Below are 15,943 nucleotides of genomic sequence, written 5' to 3' on the forward strand. Positions count from 1 at the left end.
GATTGCTGAGGTTGTGTTGAAAAAAGGATCTAAGACACTCCATATTGCACATATGGAGTGTCCATATTCTTATAGCCTCTGTATGAACTGTACGTTTTAACATAGTAATGGGGAAAAAAGCAGGCAGAAATGTTCTAAGGGTTAAAAAGCCTTAAGTCAACAAGCTTTCAAGACCGAGACTGAATTGGTCAGTGAAGGCACAAAACCACTGGCACTAATTGTAACTTGATTGTTTTTAATCATCTCACTTAATGAATCGATCATGCCCAGCTGTTACAACTCCACACAAACCCCAGAAAACTCCTCACTGTTTTTGGTTTTAGGTTTTTTTTTTCGCCCTGGCCTCTGCGCTCTCTGCAGTTATTATAGATTCATTTTCGATCCGGTTTCACTTGGTCTGTGGGTCAGTGAGTCACAACAACATCACCACACACACACACACACACATGCACGGGACACACTCTCATTTCTGTAGCTACCGTGAATTTGCCTGTGATGCACTGTTCCCCCCCCCCCCCCCCCCCTCCCCTTCCATCAGCAACACGGCTATCATGGCGGGGGAGCTATTGATTGGCCCTGACAGAACCAATTACAGTCAGTGACAGATAGAAACATGGAGCTGTCCTCGGGGACGAGGCATTGCCAGTGCAGAGAGGGAGAGAGAGAAGCAGAGATTGTAGGTAAAAGATAAATGAAATAGAAAATACTTTAAATATATCGTACATGTATATTATATACATCCACATATCGTATCACTGAGATGCTTGAATAGCTGCTGTATCCAATCTGTCATCTAACATCTATCGGTCCCTTGTTTAAACGTTTTTGTTGTGCCACTGTCGGTTTTGATACGTAACAAAATATATATTATTTAAAGGTGCCTTATGCCAAATTGAGCGCATCTATCTCAGGATAACGACACCTCCCTCTGTGAATGTTGTATTTTGCATCTTTAATCAAAGCAAATGCAAAATGTGGTTAATCTGAAGCTCTGAATTGTGAACGCAAGTGTGAATGGTCGTGTATTTCTGCCATAGGTTGGTGACCCTGCCTCTGACCCAGAGTCAGCTGGGATTAGCTCCATCCAGCTTCCTCCATGAGCCTCTAAAGCAGGGGTCACCAACGTGGTGCCCGCGAGCACCTGGTAGCCAGCAGGCAGCCAATAAGGTGCCCGCGGGCTCACTTCTCTTCACTTCACTTGCATGTATCCATATGATTACTCAGTAAAATATCATTGATATTGTTTATAAAAACTGATAATTGTTAGGAGTAAGCACTGGAATGACTGTGTATGCAATTGAATGCATGATATTAATCATTTAAATGATTAAAAAAATTAATAAAATGGTGCGTAATATGTGAATATGGTAGCCCTTAATATTATTCTTTACCCTTAAGGTAGCTCTCGGTCTCAAAAAGGTTGGTGACCCCTGCTCCAAAGCATGATGAATGGATGGATTACAGCCTTTGATTCATTATTATTTCTGGTTTCAGTAACAGTTTCTGTTATTTATTTTCTACCACACAGAAAACTGCAACACACAACCTTTTTTCGAAGTAAAAATATTTACATTTCACTATTCAATGACCTTATAACATCTGGTATCCTGTAATAATAAGAAGACGAATAAGAAACGCTATTTGTGTAGCACCTTTCATACAATGATTGCAGCTCAAAATGCTTCACACTAAAAGGAAAAGAAAATTTAAAAAGAAAAGAGACGCAAATACAACAATGAAACAACACAGGGTGGAATAAAATAGGAAAAGGCCAGAGGCAAGAGGTTTTAACTTTAAAATAAACTAAAAAAATGCAAAGTCACTGTAAGTGAATAAGATCACATATCTCAGCAGACTTTTTATTCCATCGTTCTGCACTGCCAAAAAAAAGGATTAGAATGTTATACTCAGTGCTAGTTGAATTGACATTGCATTGCAATGTGCTCAGTCTGTATCGATCTGGATGAAGAGCAAAGTGATCACAGATCAAACCTGCCAACTGTAGATGGATTTAAAAGCGTTGCATCCTAACAGAGGCCAGAGGGCTGTGGACACCTCGCACACACGACCTGCACAACATTCACCGTCTCTGCTGTCCGTCACGTGTTCGTGCTCATTTCCGATTATATTGTTGTTTAAGCTCCACACGAGGACTGGATTACACAAAATCAATCACAGTGTCCCTCCCTCCCCCCCCCTCCCTCCCTTACAAATTCAGTAAAAACACAGCTTGCTGCATACACACAATTGACAATGGAATCCATTCATGTTGCAGGGTGTACGACTACCAGCGTGTGCCAGCCTCCCTGTCTCCTTTAGCCCTGGGACCCAGTCTGGCCAAGCGACCCCGCTCCTCCTCGCGCTCCTCTGGACACAGACGCAGTCGAGACAGAGCCCACTCCAAAAGCTCCAGAGCCCACTCTACTAGTTCAGCCACAGCCAAGTGTGAGTAACGAGACTGAACTCAAGCTGCTCACAGCTCTTTTCTTTCATTTTTTCGGTCCAAAGAAAAGCACAAGATGCAACAGATGTTAAAAAGAAGGAGAGGATTACGTCTCGGTCAAACACGGGAAGATATAACACTCGTTCAATCTCTCATCCTTTCACTATAAAGCAACCACAACCCGACTTCACAGTTTCCAGCTCACTGGTTCTCCAACTTTTTTTGGCGTTCAGCCCCTCAGAAGCAAGAAAGAAAGTTCATGCGGTATATAGCTCTATGCCCTGTGAGGGTCCCACCCCCACAGCGTGACAATCACTGTTCTAGGAATTTGAACTTCAAACAGGCTTTACCCTGTTTTCTCGAACACTGCTTTGATGAGGCAAACAATGTAGTGAAGGGAGAACTTCTCTATATTCAGACAGGGATTACTTCAAAGCCAAATCTGACCCTGAGCAGCAAATCAGAAATGTACAAAAATCCTGTACAAGCAGCCCAACAGCAGGATGCACTTTTAATACATGAAATACTCCTTATTTGGCATCATTTTTTTTGACTTGAAGCTCTATAAGCTCTTTCTTATAGAAAAGGATCATGCTGGATTAAAATGTGCCAAAATGTGTTTTTTTTTTTGTTTTTTTTTAAAGAACCAGATGAATTCCCCCAAATGATTATTCCAAGAAAGATTATTCCTTCCTTATCTTTCTTATCGCCCATGATTTATTGTCTGTGAAGGTTCTCTGTCATCCAGGTCAGAGTATCTTCAGGAGCTGTGGGCATCTGGTCTTGCCTTAGTTAAAATGAGGACGCATCACCTCTTATTTAAGAGGCTTCTGAAGAAACAAGTCCAATTCACTTTATCTAAACTCCTGGAAACCACATGTCCCATCCCTTATAGAAATGAATGATACCACACCTTTTGCACTTAAAGAAATGCACCCTTACAGAAGAAAAAGCACATTTTATGTATAGTTATTAAAAGACACAACGACTTTAAAGGTCAAAAACAATCACACTGGAAAACATTCCCTTTTCTTGTCATTTTATCCAATTATTATTTCAATTTTTCTAATTTCCCTACTTCTGGGCTGAACGATTTTGCATAAATATCTAATTGCAATCATTTTTGACTGAAATCGCAATGGCGATGTGATTTGCGATATGAGAGGGAATGGTAATTGTTCACATATTTAGTCTCCCTTTCATTTGAATGACCTATTTTAAATAATTACTGCATACTATACACTCTTAGAAATAAGGGTTCCAAAAGGGTGCTTCTACAAGGGCTGAGGTTCTACCTGGAACCATTTGCTTCAGAAAAACCCTTTCCCAAAGAAAGGGGTTTTGGTAACACTAATGGTTCCAGTAAGAACCATTTTGATCCAGAGAACCCTTTAAAACCCCTTTCCCGAATAAAGGGTTTTAAAAGGGTTCTTGGTGGAACTACTTGTAGCCAAAAAGGGTTCTCCTATGAGGACAAGCCGAAGAACCTTATATGGTTCTACTTAGCACTTTTATTTCTAAGAGTGTACAGGTCAGAACAAGATTTAATCTAAAATGGTAATTTGACACACATTTTGGCTTTAAGAAATATTATGATTCGGTTAATTGCTCAGCCCTACTGTATATATGTATATTTTTTACCATTAGCATTCTGAACATCATCTCATGGACTAACAGCTTAACCTCATGACCAGAGAAAACGGCCTCTTTATGGACCTCTGGTATTGATTGGACAGGGATAAGGGATTTTGTTGGTTTGTGGAAAACTGACCAAGACCAAGATGTTGCTGTGGAAACACTCAAGAACAGCGATAGCTGTCAGAATATAGAGCTGTTCAGCATCCAATTTAATGATGTAACAGTTTTGTGATTAAACAGAAAACTTATTCTACATATAATTTATTGTAAATGGGAAAACCTCCATATCTTTTCCTTAATTGTTTCTCTACCAAGCAGCGTTAGACTTTCCTATATGTTATGTGCAGGCATGAGAGTGGTGTCTAATGTCGCTTACATCCTCCCTCTCTCTCTCTCTGTGTCCCTGCAGTGGGCATGGAGGAGTTGCAGGTGATTAAAAAGGAGCTGACTCTGATAAAGACACAGATCGATGGGCTGCTCGACAGTCTTGAAAGGATGGACACACAGAGGACTGACCACAAAGGTGAGACGCTCATTGAGGCAGACGGCGGTGGAGCAGGCAGGTGTGAGACTAAATGATAGATAGTCCATTCGCGCATCAAAACACATTTTAAGGTTGACTTTAGTCGTACGCCACTTTGAGATTTCCGCTTGATTAGCTCCACCAGTCACAACCCCAATCAGAATGATTAACGGGACGTGTGTGCCACACGGAGACCGGTGGGTGGTGGGCAGAGTGCACCGGCAGAGTCGATCCCGCTTATATCTGACAAATCAATTATGTCCCTTCAGTAAGAAAGTTAAGAAAGTTCAATCAAAGGCCACATCTGCGCGCTGGACTAGGGTGTTATGGATTTATGCTTGTGAGAAAATGATCAAACAGTGAGACTTCAGGAAACACAGAAGAATGACAGCAGTTCAGGAAAGAGCTGCTGCTGCTGCCCCCATGTGGACGTTTGCATGCGGCACAGTAACTCCCAGTTTAGAGAAAGAATGTTTTCAAGCTTTATTTGGACATTTTAATTACAAGTGCATGAGACACTGGACAATAAGATCACACCCTTGTCACATACTGAGAGACCACAGACCAGACCAGTGCTTCGTTAGGACATGATGCAGAACTTTGCAGTTCTCACGTTTGTCCTCTAGAAATACCACTGCAGGGAAAATCACACTATACTTTTCCAAAAGAGGAGAGTGTTGAGGAAATTTTAAGAGATAATCTCTAGTCCAGTCATGTACTGGGACATAGGGGGAAGGCACAAATACATTTAGTTTTATAATTCTGATGTTCACTTCAGAGCTTTATTGTCCTTTAAGGGGACATTTGCAGTTGGAAGTGCAAAATCAATAAAAACTTCTTCTTTTTTTAAACAAGGGCAGACAAGGGACAACCCCAGTCATGTTTACAGTATAAGAACAGTCAGTGAAGTGAAATAAGAGACAATGTAAACAATAAAAAACAATGCAATTGTGCAAAGAGAATATTTGTATCTGATGGTTCTGACTCCTGAGAGCCTCTATATCTGCGTCCAGAGGGAAGAGGAATTAATCCACCCGGAAGTGAAAGATCACAGCTGCTGTACATCAATTATTTTCCAGGCTTCCTTGACAATTTTGGACAGATGAACAAGAGGCTTAATCGGAACTTTTTGCATCTCATTCCATGTCCATGGTGCATAGAAGGATTTTAACGAATTCTGCGTTCATTCTAGGGACATTTAGGAAAAAGTCGAGCTGTAGAACTGCTGCTATAAATATGGGTGGATAAATCGGCAGGACCTAGGATCCAACGTCACACGTATTTACTTTTGGAATTTGCAGGATCTCCCCTGAGAGAGGACAGTCCAGCTGGCTCCCCTTACCCTCTGTCAGCCAGCAGCCCAGAACACTCCCTCTCCTCCCTCTCTCCACCCAGCTCCCGCCATCGAATCCACAGGGAGACTCATGACCTGAAGGAGCCCGATGACGACCACCACACGGTAAAGGCACCATAAGATTTAAGTGTACATTTTTTCAGGAATTGCTAAATCAAGGAATCAATCGATGAAGGACGGCTACCCTTCATTTATTACCCTCCACCAAGGAGGTTATGTTACGCTAGTTATTATTATTTCCATGGCTTTGTGCTCACTTTTGAGGGGGTTAACATGCATACAAACTCTTGAAACTTTGCACGCAGGTCAGGTCTGTCGAAATGCGATATTGGCATAGTGCCCGGACATGTGTGTTGCTCAAGGACGCCCCCTAACGTGAAAACACTTAAAATTGAGTTCCACAGAATTTCCCAAAATTTGGTGGGAAGATGTTACAGCCCAAGACGAACAAAAAAGTCGATCGTAACCATGGCTTCAACTCAAAAGGAAGTCTGCGATTTTTAATGTTTTGCTGCGATTTGCTTACTACGTAAATGAGCAAACTGAGCGCGTTTGTCTTACCAACATAAAAACACTCTATTTGTCCTAGACATCCTGACACGAGACTGACCCCCGAACACGTCTATGGACACAAACTTGACCCAATAACGTCACGTCCCCGACTTGCATGGTGAAACGCTGGGGCCCCTTTCATGACTGCGCGCAGTCCTAGTTTGTTTATGTTTTCTTTTTCTCTCTCTCTCTGTTTTGTCTGCTTGTTTGTCACAGATGAGCAACCACAGCTTTGACCCAGAGGAGGAAATATGAGCGAGGGAAAACCAGAAGATGAAGGAGCCCGAGGATGAAGTGCCAAACGCTGAGGAAGAAAACAACAACAACAACAACAACAACAACCACCACCGAGCCAACACTCTTATCACTGGCTCCGTTCCCCAACAGGGTGTACATATCAAATATCTCTCTATATTAAGTTCGGTATTGAAGCAGCTTGTTTTGGTGTGGCTGTCCTTTAAATTAAAATGCAAACACTGACATAGGTGACAATACACACACACATTTTAATCTGACTGACAGTTTATGTTGGCCCGTGAGAAGGAGAAGTAATTGTAAATAGTTTACTTTCACATTGAAACTTTGAAGCCGTATTTCATTATTCATCCAAAATAGACTAAACAGGACTTTTATCACACATTATGTAACTAGATTTTCTTTGTTAATGTGTAAGAATATGAGCATAGTTACAGTCCATCCATCCATCCATTATGTCATATAGTATGTTGAGGTGATATAATGAAGTATGACACATACTGATGAAGTGAGAGGCAGGAAAACCCCTGGAACATCACTAGCCCTGTCATAGGACCAAAGTTTAGAGACTGTAAATCTGCATGTCTTTGGCCTGTAGGAGGAAAACGGAGAATGTGGAGAATACTCACACATACAAACTAGAAGAAAATGCAATTTTCCAAACCAGGAACATTCCTGTTGTGAGATATACTCGCTATCTTACACAACAAAGGCAAAATTGGAATATAGCGTGTTAAAAAATGTACTCTCAGTTTTGATTTCGAACAGACAGGGTTTCTGTTTCTTTTATATGGCATCACACTGATCCTTCAGGATTTCAAACAGGGTTTGTTTGTTTGTTCCTTGTAACTTTCACAATGTTACTTCTCCACACGCTTTATGAATTTAAGTATCAGTTCTACTTCAAATGTATAAGAGGGAACATTGCAACTCTCTACCCTTACGTATTTGGCACTTAGAAACGTGCAGAGGCCCAGATCAGTGTGTAATATTGTGTATTATTGTAAAACTTAACTGTATTTGTCTGATTTTAGTCTTGCTTTAGGGACTTCTCGTATGATTTTTAAGAAAACAATGATGTTATTATTATAATTCTTATAATGTTACATGTTTTTTTGTTTGATCTTAAGATAAGCCAAGTGGAAATACTCATTATCACAGTAGTAAAAGTATTTTCATATTGACTCAAAATGCAGTTGTTATTATTTCCTTGGATACGTCGAGTCTGACACTCTCTCTTTGAACCTGGAACACTGTTTTTTTTTCCCTTTATACTCTGATGGTTATGACCCACAGGAGATAACAGCACACACACAACAGCATTTTCCACTCACAAATCACAAACTCTGTCAGTGTCATAACACGGCAACCTAGAAACTATGTGGTAAGAAAAGGGTCGGAAAAAGACTTATTGGTAAATTATGAATTTGCACCTGCAGCCACTAACAGATGTCTTTCTGGAGAGCCACCTTAGCCTGAAGAGATAAAGAATAGAGGAAAAGACAGATTTATATAAATGAGATGCTAAAAAAAAAAACATAAAACAGATGATGCAAAGGTTATGCATTTGTCTTTGTTGTGTACAAGTTTGTCCTTGTAAATCAGACACTGTCACAGTTAGGCTCTGGTCTAATATAGGTCACACTCACTACCGCTATTTAAAAAAAAAAAAAAACAACAAAAAAAACATTGTACATTATTATATTCTACATTTTCATTGATTGGTCAAATACTACTTAAGTTTTAAAGATTTTGACTTTTTGTCATGATGTCACCATGTTTTTAGAACTGCGACAGTGCCATCTAGTGGGTACAGCATGTTTTTTCGCCACATGCCGAATATGGCCAAATGACGCCATCTGGTGGAGAGAAGTAAAAATTATAATTTTCAGCGTTGTGCTTTACTGGAAGTGAATTTAAAACTTACAGTTTGAATGAGTTTCAATGGGACACTTTTTGCGCTTAAAGGTTTGAGTGTGTACACAGTGTATTTTAGCCTTACTGGAGGAGCTGAGCTGGAAATCACAAAATAAAATAAAAATACTTAATCTTGGCAAAAGGCATGCCATATGCATGAACACAGCCAAAATGATCTGAAAACGAAAAATGAAAAGCGCGTAAAATGCGCACAGCTGGCCACAAATTAAGACTCAAAAGCGTGGCCCATAATTGTCTTCCAGTTTCCGGTTTTATTTTGTAGTTCTTCCTGTTACGCACCTTGTCAAGTTTTACTCCCTGTGTTGGTTGTGTCAAACGCAGGAAGTTGATCCACAGAATACAATAAGGAAGCTGTGGGTAAGTGACGACTACTCAATAACAGTCAAAATGTTTTGAACATAAAATAAAAGTCAATTCTCTTTAGTGCGGTCACTTGTGCTTGAATTTGAATTTGCATGAATCCCGAGTCTCAGAGCAACTCGTGAACGGTGCGATCGCCCAGTATTTCCACTCAGTTCAACGTGCTGCAGGCAAAAGAACTCTTGCAAAATCAGTCTGCTGTTGACATAAAGATAACACCATGTCCACCCTGAGTCAATGCTGAATGGGGTGCACGAACTGCAGTGAGGGTAACGTGATAAGTCAGCTGATTTTTAAATTAAAACCATGAAATTGTATTTCCACAGATAGAACTCACTTGACCCAGTTTGGATTTCATTCATCAGAACACATGAGCGCACAGCGACTACAAAATCTAAAGGGTCATATTTTGCCTGAAAACAAGGTAAGCATAATTATATACAACACATTGGATGTATAAATCTACATCACTTTACATTGAACTAGTTTAGTAAACAAAAGAATCATCTATTTGACTTATTTCTGTAACTAACACAGAGGATATGTCTTCAAAAGCAAACTAAGACTTAATATTGTTTAAATTCAGACATTCACTGTTAACTCATATGTGTCAGGTTTGTATTTACAGACACTTTGTAGGCAAATATTATTTATTAACTTAGCTACCTAGTCAATGTTTGTCTCCTAACATTGTTTAACTGAAACAACCTTTTGTGGTTTATTCTTAATACTGTTTTTCACCTTGTCTTTTAGGTGATTTACTTTAACTTTAACATGTTTCCAACAAGTTCCACCTAAGGACATCACCATGACACCACTATTTACTTTTTCTACTTACTTTTCGTAGGGTTGAGGGATGTGATGATACTAATGTTTTGTGTCCGATATCACAAATTTGATTATCTACTATTTGCGATATTAGTCCGATACAGTCATGTTCGAACATTAATGAGTCGTTTCAAAGATATAATTCTCCAACTGTGTAGCAAATATTGTTAGTGCCTTAAAACATAATCCTAGAATAAACAATGAAAATACAGAAAAATGGTTTAAAAATGGTTTAAGAGTAAACATAAAAATCAAAAAAAGATCACTTTTCTGTGATGACTGGTAAAGCAAGTTGAAGCACAAACATAGGAATACATGAAAAGGCTGAAGGCTGTGATGAATCTCTATGTGTAGAGAAAGAACTAACTCTGCATGATAATCATTCATTATAGTACTCTGTTTTTTAAAAGTGTGAACTGATGTGACTGCTCAGATTCAAGTCAACTCATGCTGCCTTATTGACCGTAGCACACAATGGCAGGCTCACTCGGCACATTGACCACCCATGTGCTGAACACTGCCATGGGCATCCCTGCAGCAAACATAGCCCTCGTTCTCTATCGCCAAGATCCCTGCACCAATGCCTGGACACTGATAACCAGCGGGTAATTATCGGAATTAGCTTATTGGAACCTCTAATGTTACTCTTGCCATGTTCACTCTCGCATCTTGAATCGTGTGTTTGTCGTAACAGCGCCACGAACGATGACGGACGTTGCCCAGGACTCGTCACAAAAGGGCAGTTTACAGCTGGTGTGTACAAACTGTGTTTTGAAACTGCTCAGTACTGGGCGAGTATGGGAGAGACCTCCTTCTACCCCTATGTTGAGGTGAGGAAAGGCATCTTGACTTATTATAATAGACGCTTCTTCTGTTAAGCTGGGGAAACACTACACAACTTTCACAGTCGTTACCGATTTGGAAAAGACTTGGAGTACACACTTACCGACTGGTTTCGCCTGATTTTTTGAAAGAACTGGGATCACACATTTAACGACTGCACCTGTTCACAAACTACATGATTTGTCAAACCGACTGAACTAGAGCTGCAACTAACGATTATTTTCGTCATCGATTAATCTGTCGATTATTTTCTCGATTAATCGATGAATCGTTTGGTCCATAAAATGTCAGAAAATGTTAAAAAAACGTTGATCGGTGTTTGTCAAAGCTGGAAATGATGATGTTCTCGATTGTCTTGATTTGTTCACAAACCAAAATGATTCAGTTTTTATAATTTCTTTGTTAGGTGGAGCAAAGAAACCAAGAAAATGTTCACACTTAAGAAGCTGAAACAATCAGAAATCTTGTTTTAATAATGAAAAAAGCTTCAAACCGATTATCGATTATCAAAATAATTGGCGATTAATTTAGTAATCGATTAATAATCGATTCATCAATTAATTGTTTCAGCTCTAAACTGAACCCATCAAACTCTCACAAAAGCAATAGTTCAAAGGGTAAACAAACATAGCCATTAAGATTAAGATTAAGATTCCCTTATTAGTCCCGCAATGGGGAAATTCCAATTACTGCAACCGTGAATTAGTGAACACACACACAGCACACAGTGAGGTGAAGTACAAACTAACCCGGAGCAGTGAGCTGCCTGCATTCAGCGGCGCTCGGGGAGCAGTGAGGGGGTTAGGTGCCTTGCTCAGGGGCACTTCAGCCACGGACTGGTCGGGGATCGAACCGGCTACCTTGCTGTCACAAGGGTTGATAATCTGTACACACTACCCAATTGCGTCCATTTGAGTCGGCTCAAAAAATTCAAATATGTTTGATTGACTGCGACTGAGGTCAGATCAGGTCTGTTACGCTCACACACCGACCAACCATGCTTGACTCTTCCCCAACTAGTGCTGACTGGTGCAGACTCTGCCCAACTATGAATTGTGGGGGAAAATTGGACAAAAAAATCTTGTATTATCATTCCCCAGCTTTACTATATGTTTGCAGTTGTATCAGTCATCTTGACAGTAATAAGGCTGTCTTTTATAAAACAAATAAGCAAATAAAGGTAAATGGTCTTCTTTGTTTTTCTGCAGATTGCCTTCACGATAAATGACCCCGAGCAGAAGTACCACGTCCCTCTGCTGCTGAGTCGTTTCTCTTACAGTACGTACAGAGGGAGCTAGAGGTCAAACTTGATGGACTCCAGAGGCTACATCTCCATCCTCCGTCTAACGCATGCGCTCTACACCACAGTGTCTCAGCATCAGATGACAGTTATGGAAAATAAACCATAGTGCTAAGATACAGTATATTGCACTTTGGCTATTATATTTACTGTTACAAAAACATAATTTAATTAAACTGTTAGATGAGGTGGTAAGGTGAATCAATTTCAGATCAAAACATCTCCACTTGTGCAGTATTTTATGTGAAATAAATGTTGTTGATGATGATAAAACCATCTAACCATTCAAACATTGTATGAACTCTGTCCTCACAACGACAAATGACTGACAGCTCCTGCATGCAACATGAAATAGATTCATTACAATGAGGTAAGTAAATATGTAGCATAATTGTGCAAATATGCATGAAAAAAAGTCTCAACTTATAAAATACAACATACGCAGTTACAGTGCAGACAAAAAACAACATTATAGTAATTCAAAATACTCTTACATGGCTAAATTGATTTTATGTAAATTAGAAAAAATTTAAATCTGTAACTAGTTTTTGACTAGTAAGAATGAAACATGATATCGGTGGTGAATATCTTGTAGAGGATCAAAGTATGAAGCGAAAGAGATGAAAGCAATCGAGCGCAGGAGGACACTGTCCCGCTCTGTGCTCGATTGCTTTGCCCTGCTCTTGCATCGGTACTATCCACATTGATTACACTTCCTTGAGCTAGGTGGGCCTTGGCTCTGTTGAGAAAGGGAGTTCGTGATTTTTCAAGTCTTTATCTTATTCTGTTTCTCTATCCGCGCTGTTGTAAAACATGGCAGACGACGAATTAGATGCGATTAGGCGGCAGAGAATGGCGGAACTACAGGCAAAGCATGGGGTAAGGCTAAACATGAGCCGGGAGCGTGTTAGCGCCCACCGTATATGGAGATGCTGAGCTCAGTGTGCTAGCTAACGTTGCTAAATCAGCCACCACAACTCAACTAATGTGGCTTTCACACTTGAAACATTCATGTGTATTTCTATATTAGTATTAATACCAGAGGCCAATGTAAATAAATCATATAATCCCCGTTCTCGTGTTAGATTAACTACAGTAAAAATTAGCATAATTTAAGTGATAGCTTTACATTTGCTAAATGAGACAGACAGTAGTGCATCAGTGATAATGTCAGAAGAGATTATTATGGGATTATTTTTTATTACTAGTTTTCTGCTAGGCAAGAATGCAGGACCGATGCATGTATACTCTATACTATATGTGTACACATACACACACACATATATATATATATGTGTGTATGTATATATATACACACACACACAAATGATTATAAAGCAAAATAAAAACAGGAAATGTAATATTACTATGTTATGAGATGGTCCTTAATTTTTAATATCACTATTACTGGTATGGTATGCTGGGACTATGCTATGCAATATAAATTGACTGATTTGGGCAAAATTAAAAATAAAATAACACTTAAAAATCTATAACTCAAACACAATGGGGGGCCGCATAGAGACAAACAACCATCCACTCTCACACTCATACCTACAGTCAATTTTAGAATTTAGAGTATCCAATTTGCAGAAAGGCCCATGTTTCGACTGGGCTGTGAACCCTGGTCCTCTTGCCACAAAGGCAAGAGTGAACATCAATATAGTTTTAATCCAACTAATATATTTGTCATGTTGTTCTCTCCTATTGTTTCAGGATGCTTCAAAGGGTCAGCAAGCAGAGGAGGCCAAACAAAGGTAAGCAATACAAGCTGTATAAGCTGAAACCTGTTGCAGCAAGCTGGTGCTTCAGATGTTTCTTGTCACCATAAATCAATTGCAGTGTCTGGGGCTAATGTGAGAATGTTTTATTACTTTACGTTTACAGAGAATCTGACATGAGGAACAGTATACTGGCCCAGGTTCTTGACCAGTCTGCCCGTGCCAGATGTAAGTGTGCTTATAATCTGTATATGTATGTTTTATCCTGTTGAGATTCTCCATTAATTAATCATGTTCTCTTTTTCCTTTTTTTTTTCAGTAAGTAATCTTGCTTTGGTGAAGCCAGAGAAGGCCAATGCAGTTGAAAACTATCTCATTCAAATGGCTCGAATGGGGAGTTTAGGAGGAAAGGTATAAAAAAGAATAAGCTGTTGTGCTCAAAGTGCTACTGTTTATATTCTGTGGGGATGGGCATTGGTTTCAAATATTTTGAGAAGTCACTGGATTCCAAAAAAATAAAATGGCTGATGCAACTAAGATCTCATGGTTAGACTGCAGATTGTAACAAACCACTTACCCCTCCCTTTCTAAGCATATGTGGAAACTACAGTGGCCTTCGAATATGTAACTTGCATTGGAAGCTTATTGGAATCCTAAAAATCACAAGTGACTTGCACCAAGTCACCATCCCTTTAGCAACTACAGACTCAGCCATGACGGTGGACGTGAAATGATCAGTTGATATTTTAATTTAATTAAGCTTTCTATCCATTTCTGCCACAAGTGACGAAAAAGATATGCACCCAGAAATCACTTTTTAGATTCTTTAGTGTAATGATCATCATCAGAGTTCTATTTGTTTGTGTCCACCCATGTGACATGGGCAGTGGCAGTGCCATCTGCTGGACAACTTGGCAACTCCCTCAGTCTGATTAGCTTCGAGGTTGTATATTAAACTCAAACAAGTTTTTAAAGTTCTCAGAATAGTCGACTCGTCTGACTAGTCGACTGTCAAAATAGTTATTAGGTGCAGCCTACATTACATACTTTGCTCTGCTGTAGAAAGATGCCTCCAGCACCAGGTTTTATGCATTTAAAATAAAATGAATGTGATGGTTCACACGTAATGTGACAAACCTTATAAAGTACAATTTGCACAATTCTGCACCTGGCCCAAACGCTGGCTTCTGAAATGCCCTGTGCACTCAATTAATTGGTGTTAAACTATCCTGACACGTAGGTGGATATCAGTGAAAATCAAAAAGAATTTGGACTTGAAAACCTTGATATTGTTACACATGGTAGCAGTGCAACTTACAGAATTTCTTTTGTCAGATTTCAGAAGCAGGCTTGATCGAAATCCTCGAAAAAGTCAGTCAGCAAACAGATAAAAAGACAACTGTCAAAGTAAGTTCAACTTAAATGTCTTTGTATTTGTTTGATGATGATGATTATTATTATCATTATTATAATATTATTACCTTATGTGTCTTTCTTAATTTACTTTTTTTTTTTTAATCCTCTGACAGTTTAACAGACGGAAGGTGATGGACTCAGACGACGAGTTTGACGACTAACTTTCTATTGGAATCAGCCAAGAAATCGGGTGTGGATATGCTTTACTTGGACTCTGCTTCCTGAGTCTTGGGATGCTACACAAGTTCTTTGTGTTTCTGGAAGCTTCACATTAAGAGGGGGAAAACAAGGACATGAATTTGACATTGTGGCATAAGTGGTGGGGATACAATACACACAGTGCCAAATATACGGTATTGTGATGTGTTTCTAATCGATTATAAATTTGCCCTGCTTGTGTTGTGCCCCAGACAACAGCAGCAACGTGCTACTCATCTTGTCCTTCACAGTAGTTACTCTTTCATTTCACCGTTGTTACTTTGTGCTTCGAATTTGAAAGGCTAGACGAAACGCAAAACATACCGTTGATGCATTTTATCTAGACTCATCATTGATTAGTCATCGATTTCAATGCGGGGCCAATTTCTTATCAGCTCTGGATGAGGCACTTCATTATTTTCCTTTTGCTGGCCTTGTGTTGTCAAAGTTTACAAAAATAAAAAAGTAAAGAAGCCTTAAATCCATGTGTATTGTTCTTGTTATAACATGAAGTGTTTAGTCTTTTGGAAATGTTTCAATTTGCTGAACATTAATAATAAAAATGTAAAAAACA

At 39.4% G+C, this 15,943-nt stretch overlaps 3 protein-coding genes across 4 annotated transcripts in view; all 3 read left to right on the plus strand.

Moving 5' to 3' along the window:
• Positions 1 to 7,591, plus strand: part of LOC310936443 (heterogeneous nuclear ribonucleoprotein C-like 1) — a 46,247-nt gene extending 38,656 nt beyond the window's left edge. The window contains exons 4-7 of the mRNA XM_083900509.1: positions 2,276 to 2,445; positions 4,491 to 4,604; positions 5,906 to 6,063; positions 6,727 to 7,591. Of these exons, the coding sequence (XP_083756635.1) occupies positions 2,276 to 2,445; positions 4,491 to 4,604; positions 5,906 to 6,063; positions 6,727 to 6,765 (481 nt within the window). The 3' untranslated portion in view covers positions 6,766 to 7,591. The remainder of the gene's footprint in view (positions 1 to 2,275; positions 2,446 to 4,490; positions 4,605 to 5,905; positions 6,064 to 6,726) is intronic.
• Positions 7,592 to 8,986: 1,395 nt separating this feature from the next.
• uraha (urate (5-hydroxyiso-) hydrolase a) lies at positions 8,987 to 12,302 on the plus strand. Of its 2 annotated transcripts, XM_083900982.1 has the most exons (5): positions 8,987 to 9,060; positions 9,390 to 9,487; positions 10,360 to 10,496; positions 10,586 to 10,721; positions 11,943 to 12,299. In XM_083900982.1, exons 2-5 carry the CDS (start codon positions 9,434 to 9,436, stop codon positions 12,030 to 12,032), a joined length of 417 nt encoding a protein of 138 aa, XP_083757108.1. In that variant the 5' UTR covers positions 8,987 to 9,060; positions 9,390 to 9,433; the 3' UTR covers positions 12,033 to 12,299. The 2 variants fall into 2 exon arrangements, with proteins under 2 accessions (XP_083757108.1, XP_083757109.1); XM_083900983.1 differs by lacking the exon at positions 8,987 to 9,060 and having other exon boundaries at positions 9,453 to 9,487; positions 10,325 to 10,496; positions 11,943 to 12,302.
• A 435-nt stretch (positions 12,303 to 12,737) lies between these two features.
• On the plus strand, positions 12,738 to 15,844 carry pdcd5 (programmed cell death 5). The gene is made up of 6 exons (XM_083900851.1): positions 12,738 to 12,913; positions 13,751 to 13,791; positions 13,922 to 13,983; positions 14,075 to 14,166; positions 15,091 to 15,162; positions 15,285 to 15,844. Exons 1-6 carry the CDS (start codon positions 12,848 to 12,850, stop codon positions 15,330 to 15,332), a joined length of 381 nt encoding a protein of 126 aa, XP_083756977.1. The 5' UTR covers positions 12,738 to 12,847; the 3' UTR covers positions 15,333 to 15,844.
• Positions 15,845 to 15,943: the final 99 nt, after the last annotated feature.

Source organism: Microchirus variegatus (genome assembly GCF_963457635.1).
Source record: "Microchirus variegatus genome assembly, chromosome: 14".
NCBI classification, from domain to species: domain Eukaryota; kingdom Metazoa; phylum Chordata; class Actinopteri; order Pleuronectiformes; family Soleidae; genus Microchirus; species Microchirus variegatus.

What these genes read in the sequence shown, in the direction of transcription:
- uraha (XM_083900982.1), top strand. Translation starts at nt 9,434, where the DNA reads ATGAGCGCACAGCGACTACAAAATCTAAAGGGTCATATTTTGCCTGAA. An exon ending in ATATTTTGCCTGAAAACAAG is followed by an intron (nt 9,488 to 10,359) that starts GTAAGCATAATT and finishes TATTGACCGTAG; the next exon opens with CACACAATGGCAGGCTCACT. An exon ending in TGGACACTGATAACCAGCGG is followed by an intron (nt 10,497 to 10,585) that starts GTAATTATCGGA and finishes TTGTCGTAACAG; the next exon opens with CGCCACGAACGATGACGGAC.
- pdcd5 (XM_083900851.1), top strand. Translation starts at nt 12,848, where the DNA reads ATGGCAGACGACGAATTAGATGCGATTAGGCGGCAGAGAATGGCGGAA. An exon ending in TGGGGAGTTTAGGAGGAAAG is followed by an intron (nt 14,167 to 15,090) that starts GTATAAAAAAGA and finishes TTCTTTTGTCAG; the next exon opens with ATTTCAGAAGCAGGCTTGAT. An exon ending in ATAAAAAGACAACTGTCAAA is followed by an intron (nt 15,163 to 15,284) that starts GTAAGTTCAACT and finishes ATCCTCTGACAG; the next exon opens with TTTAACAGACGGAAGGTGAT.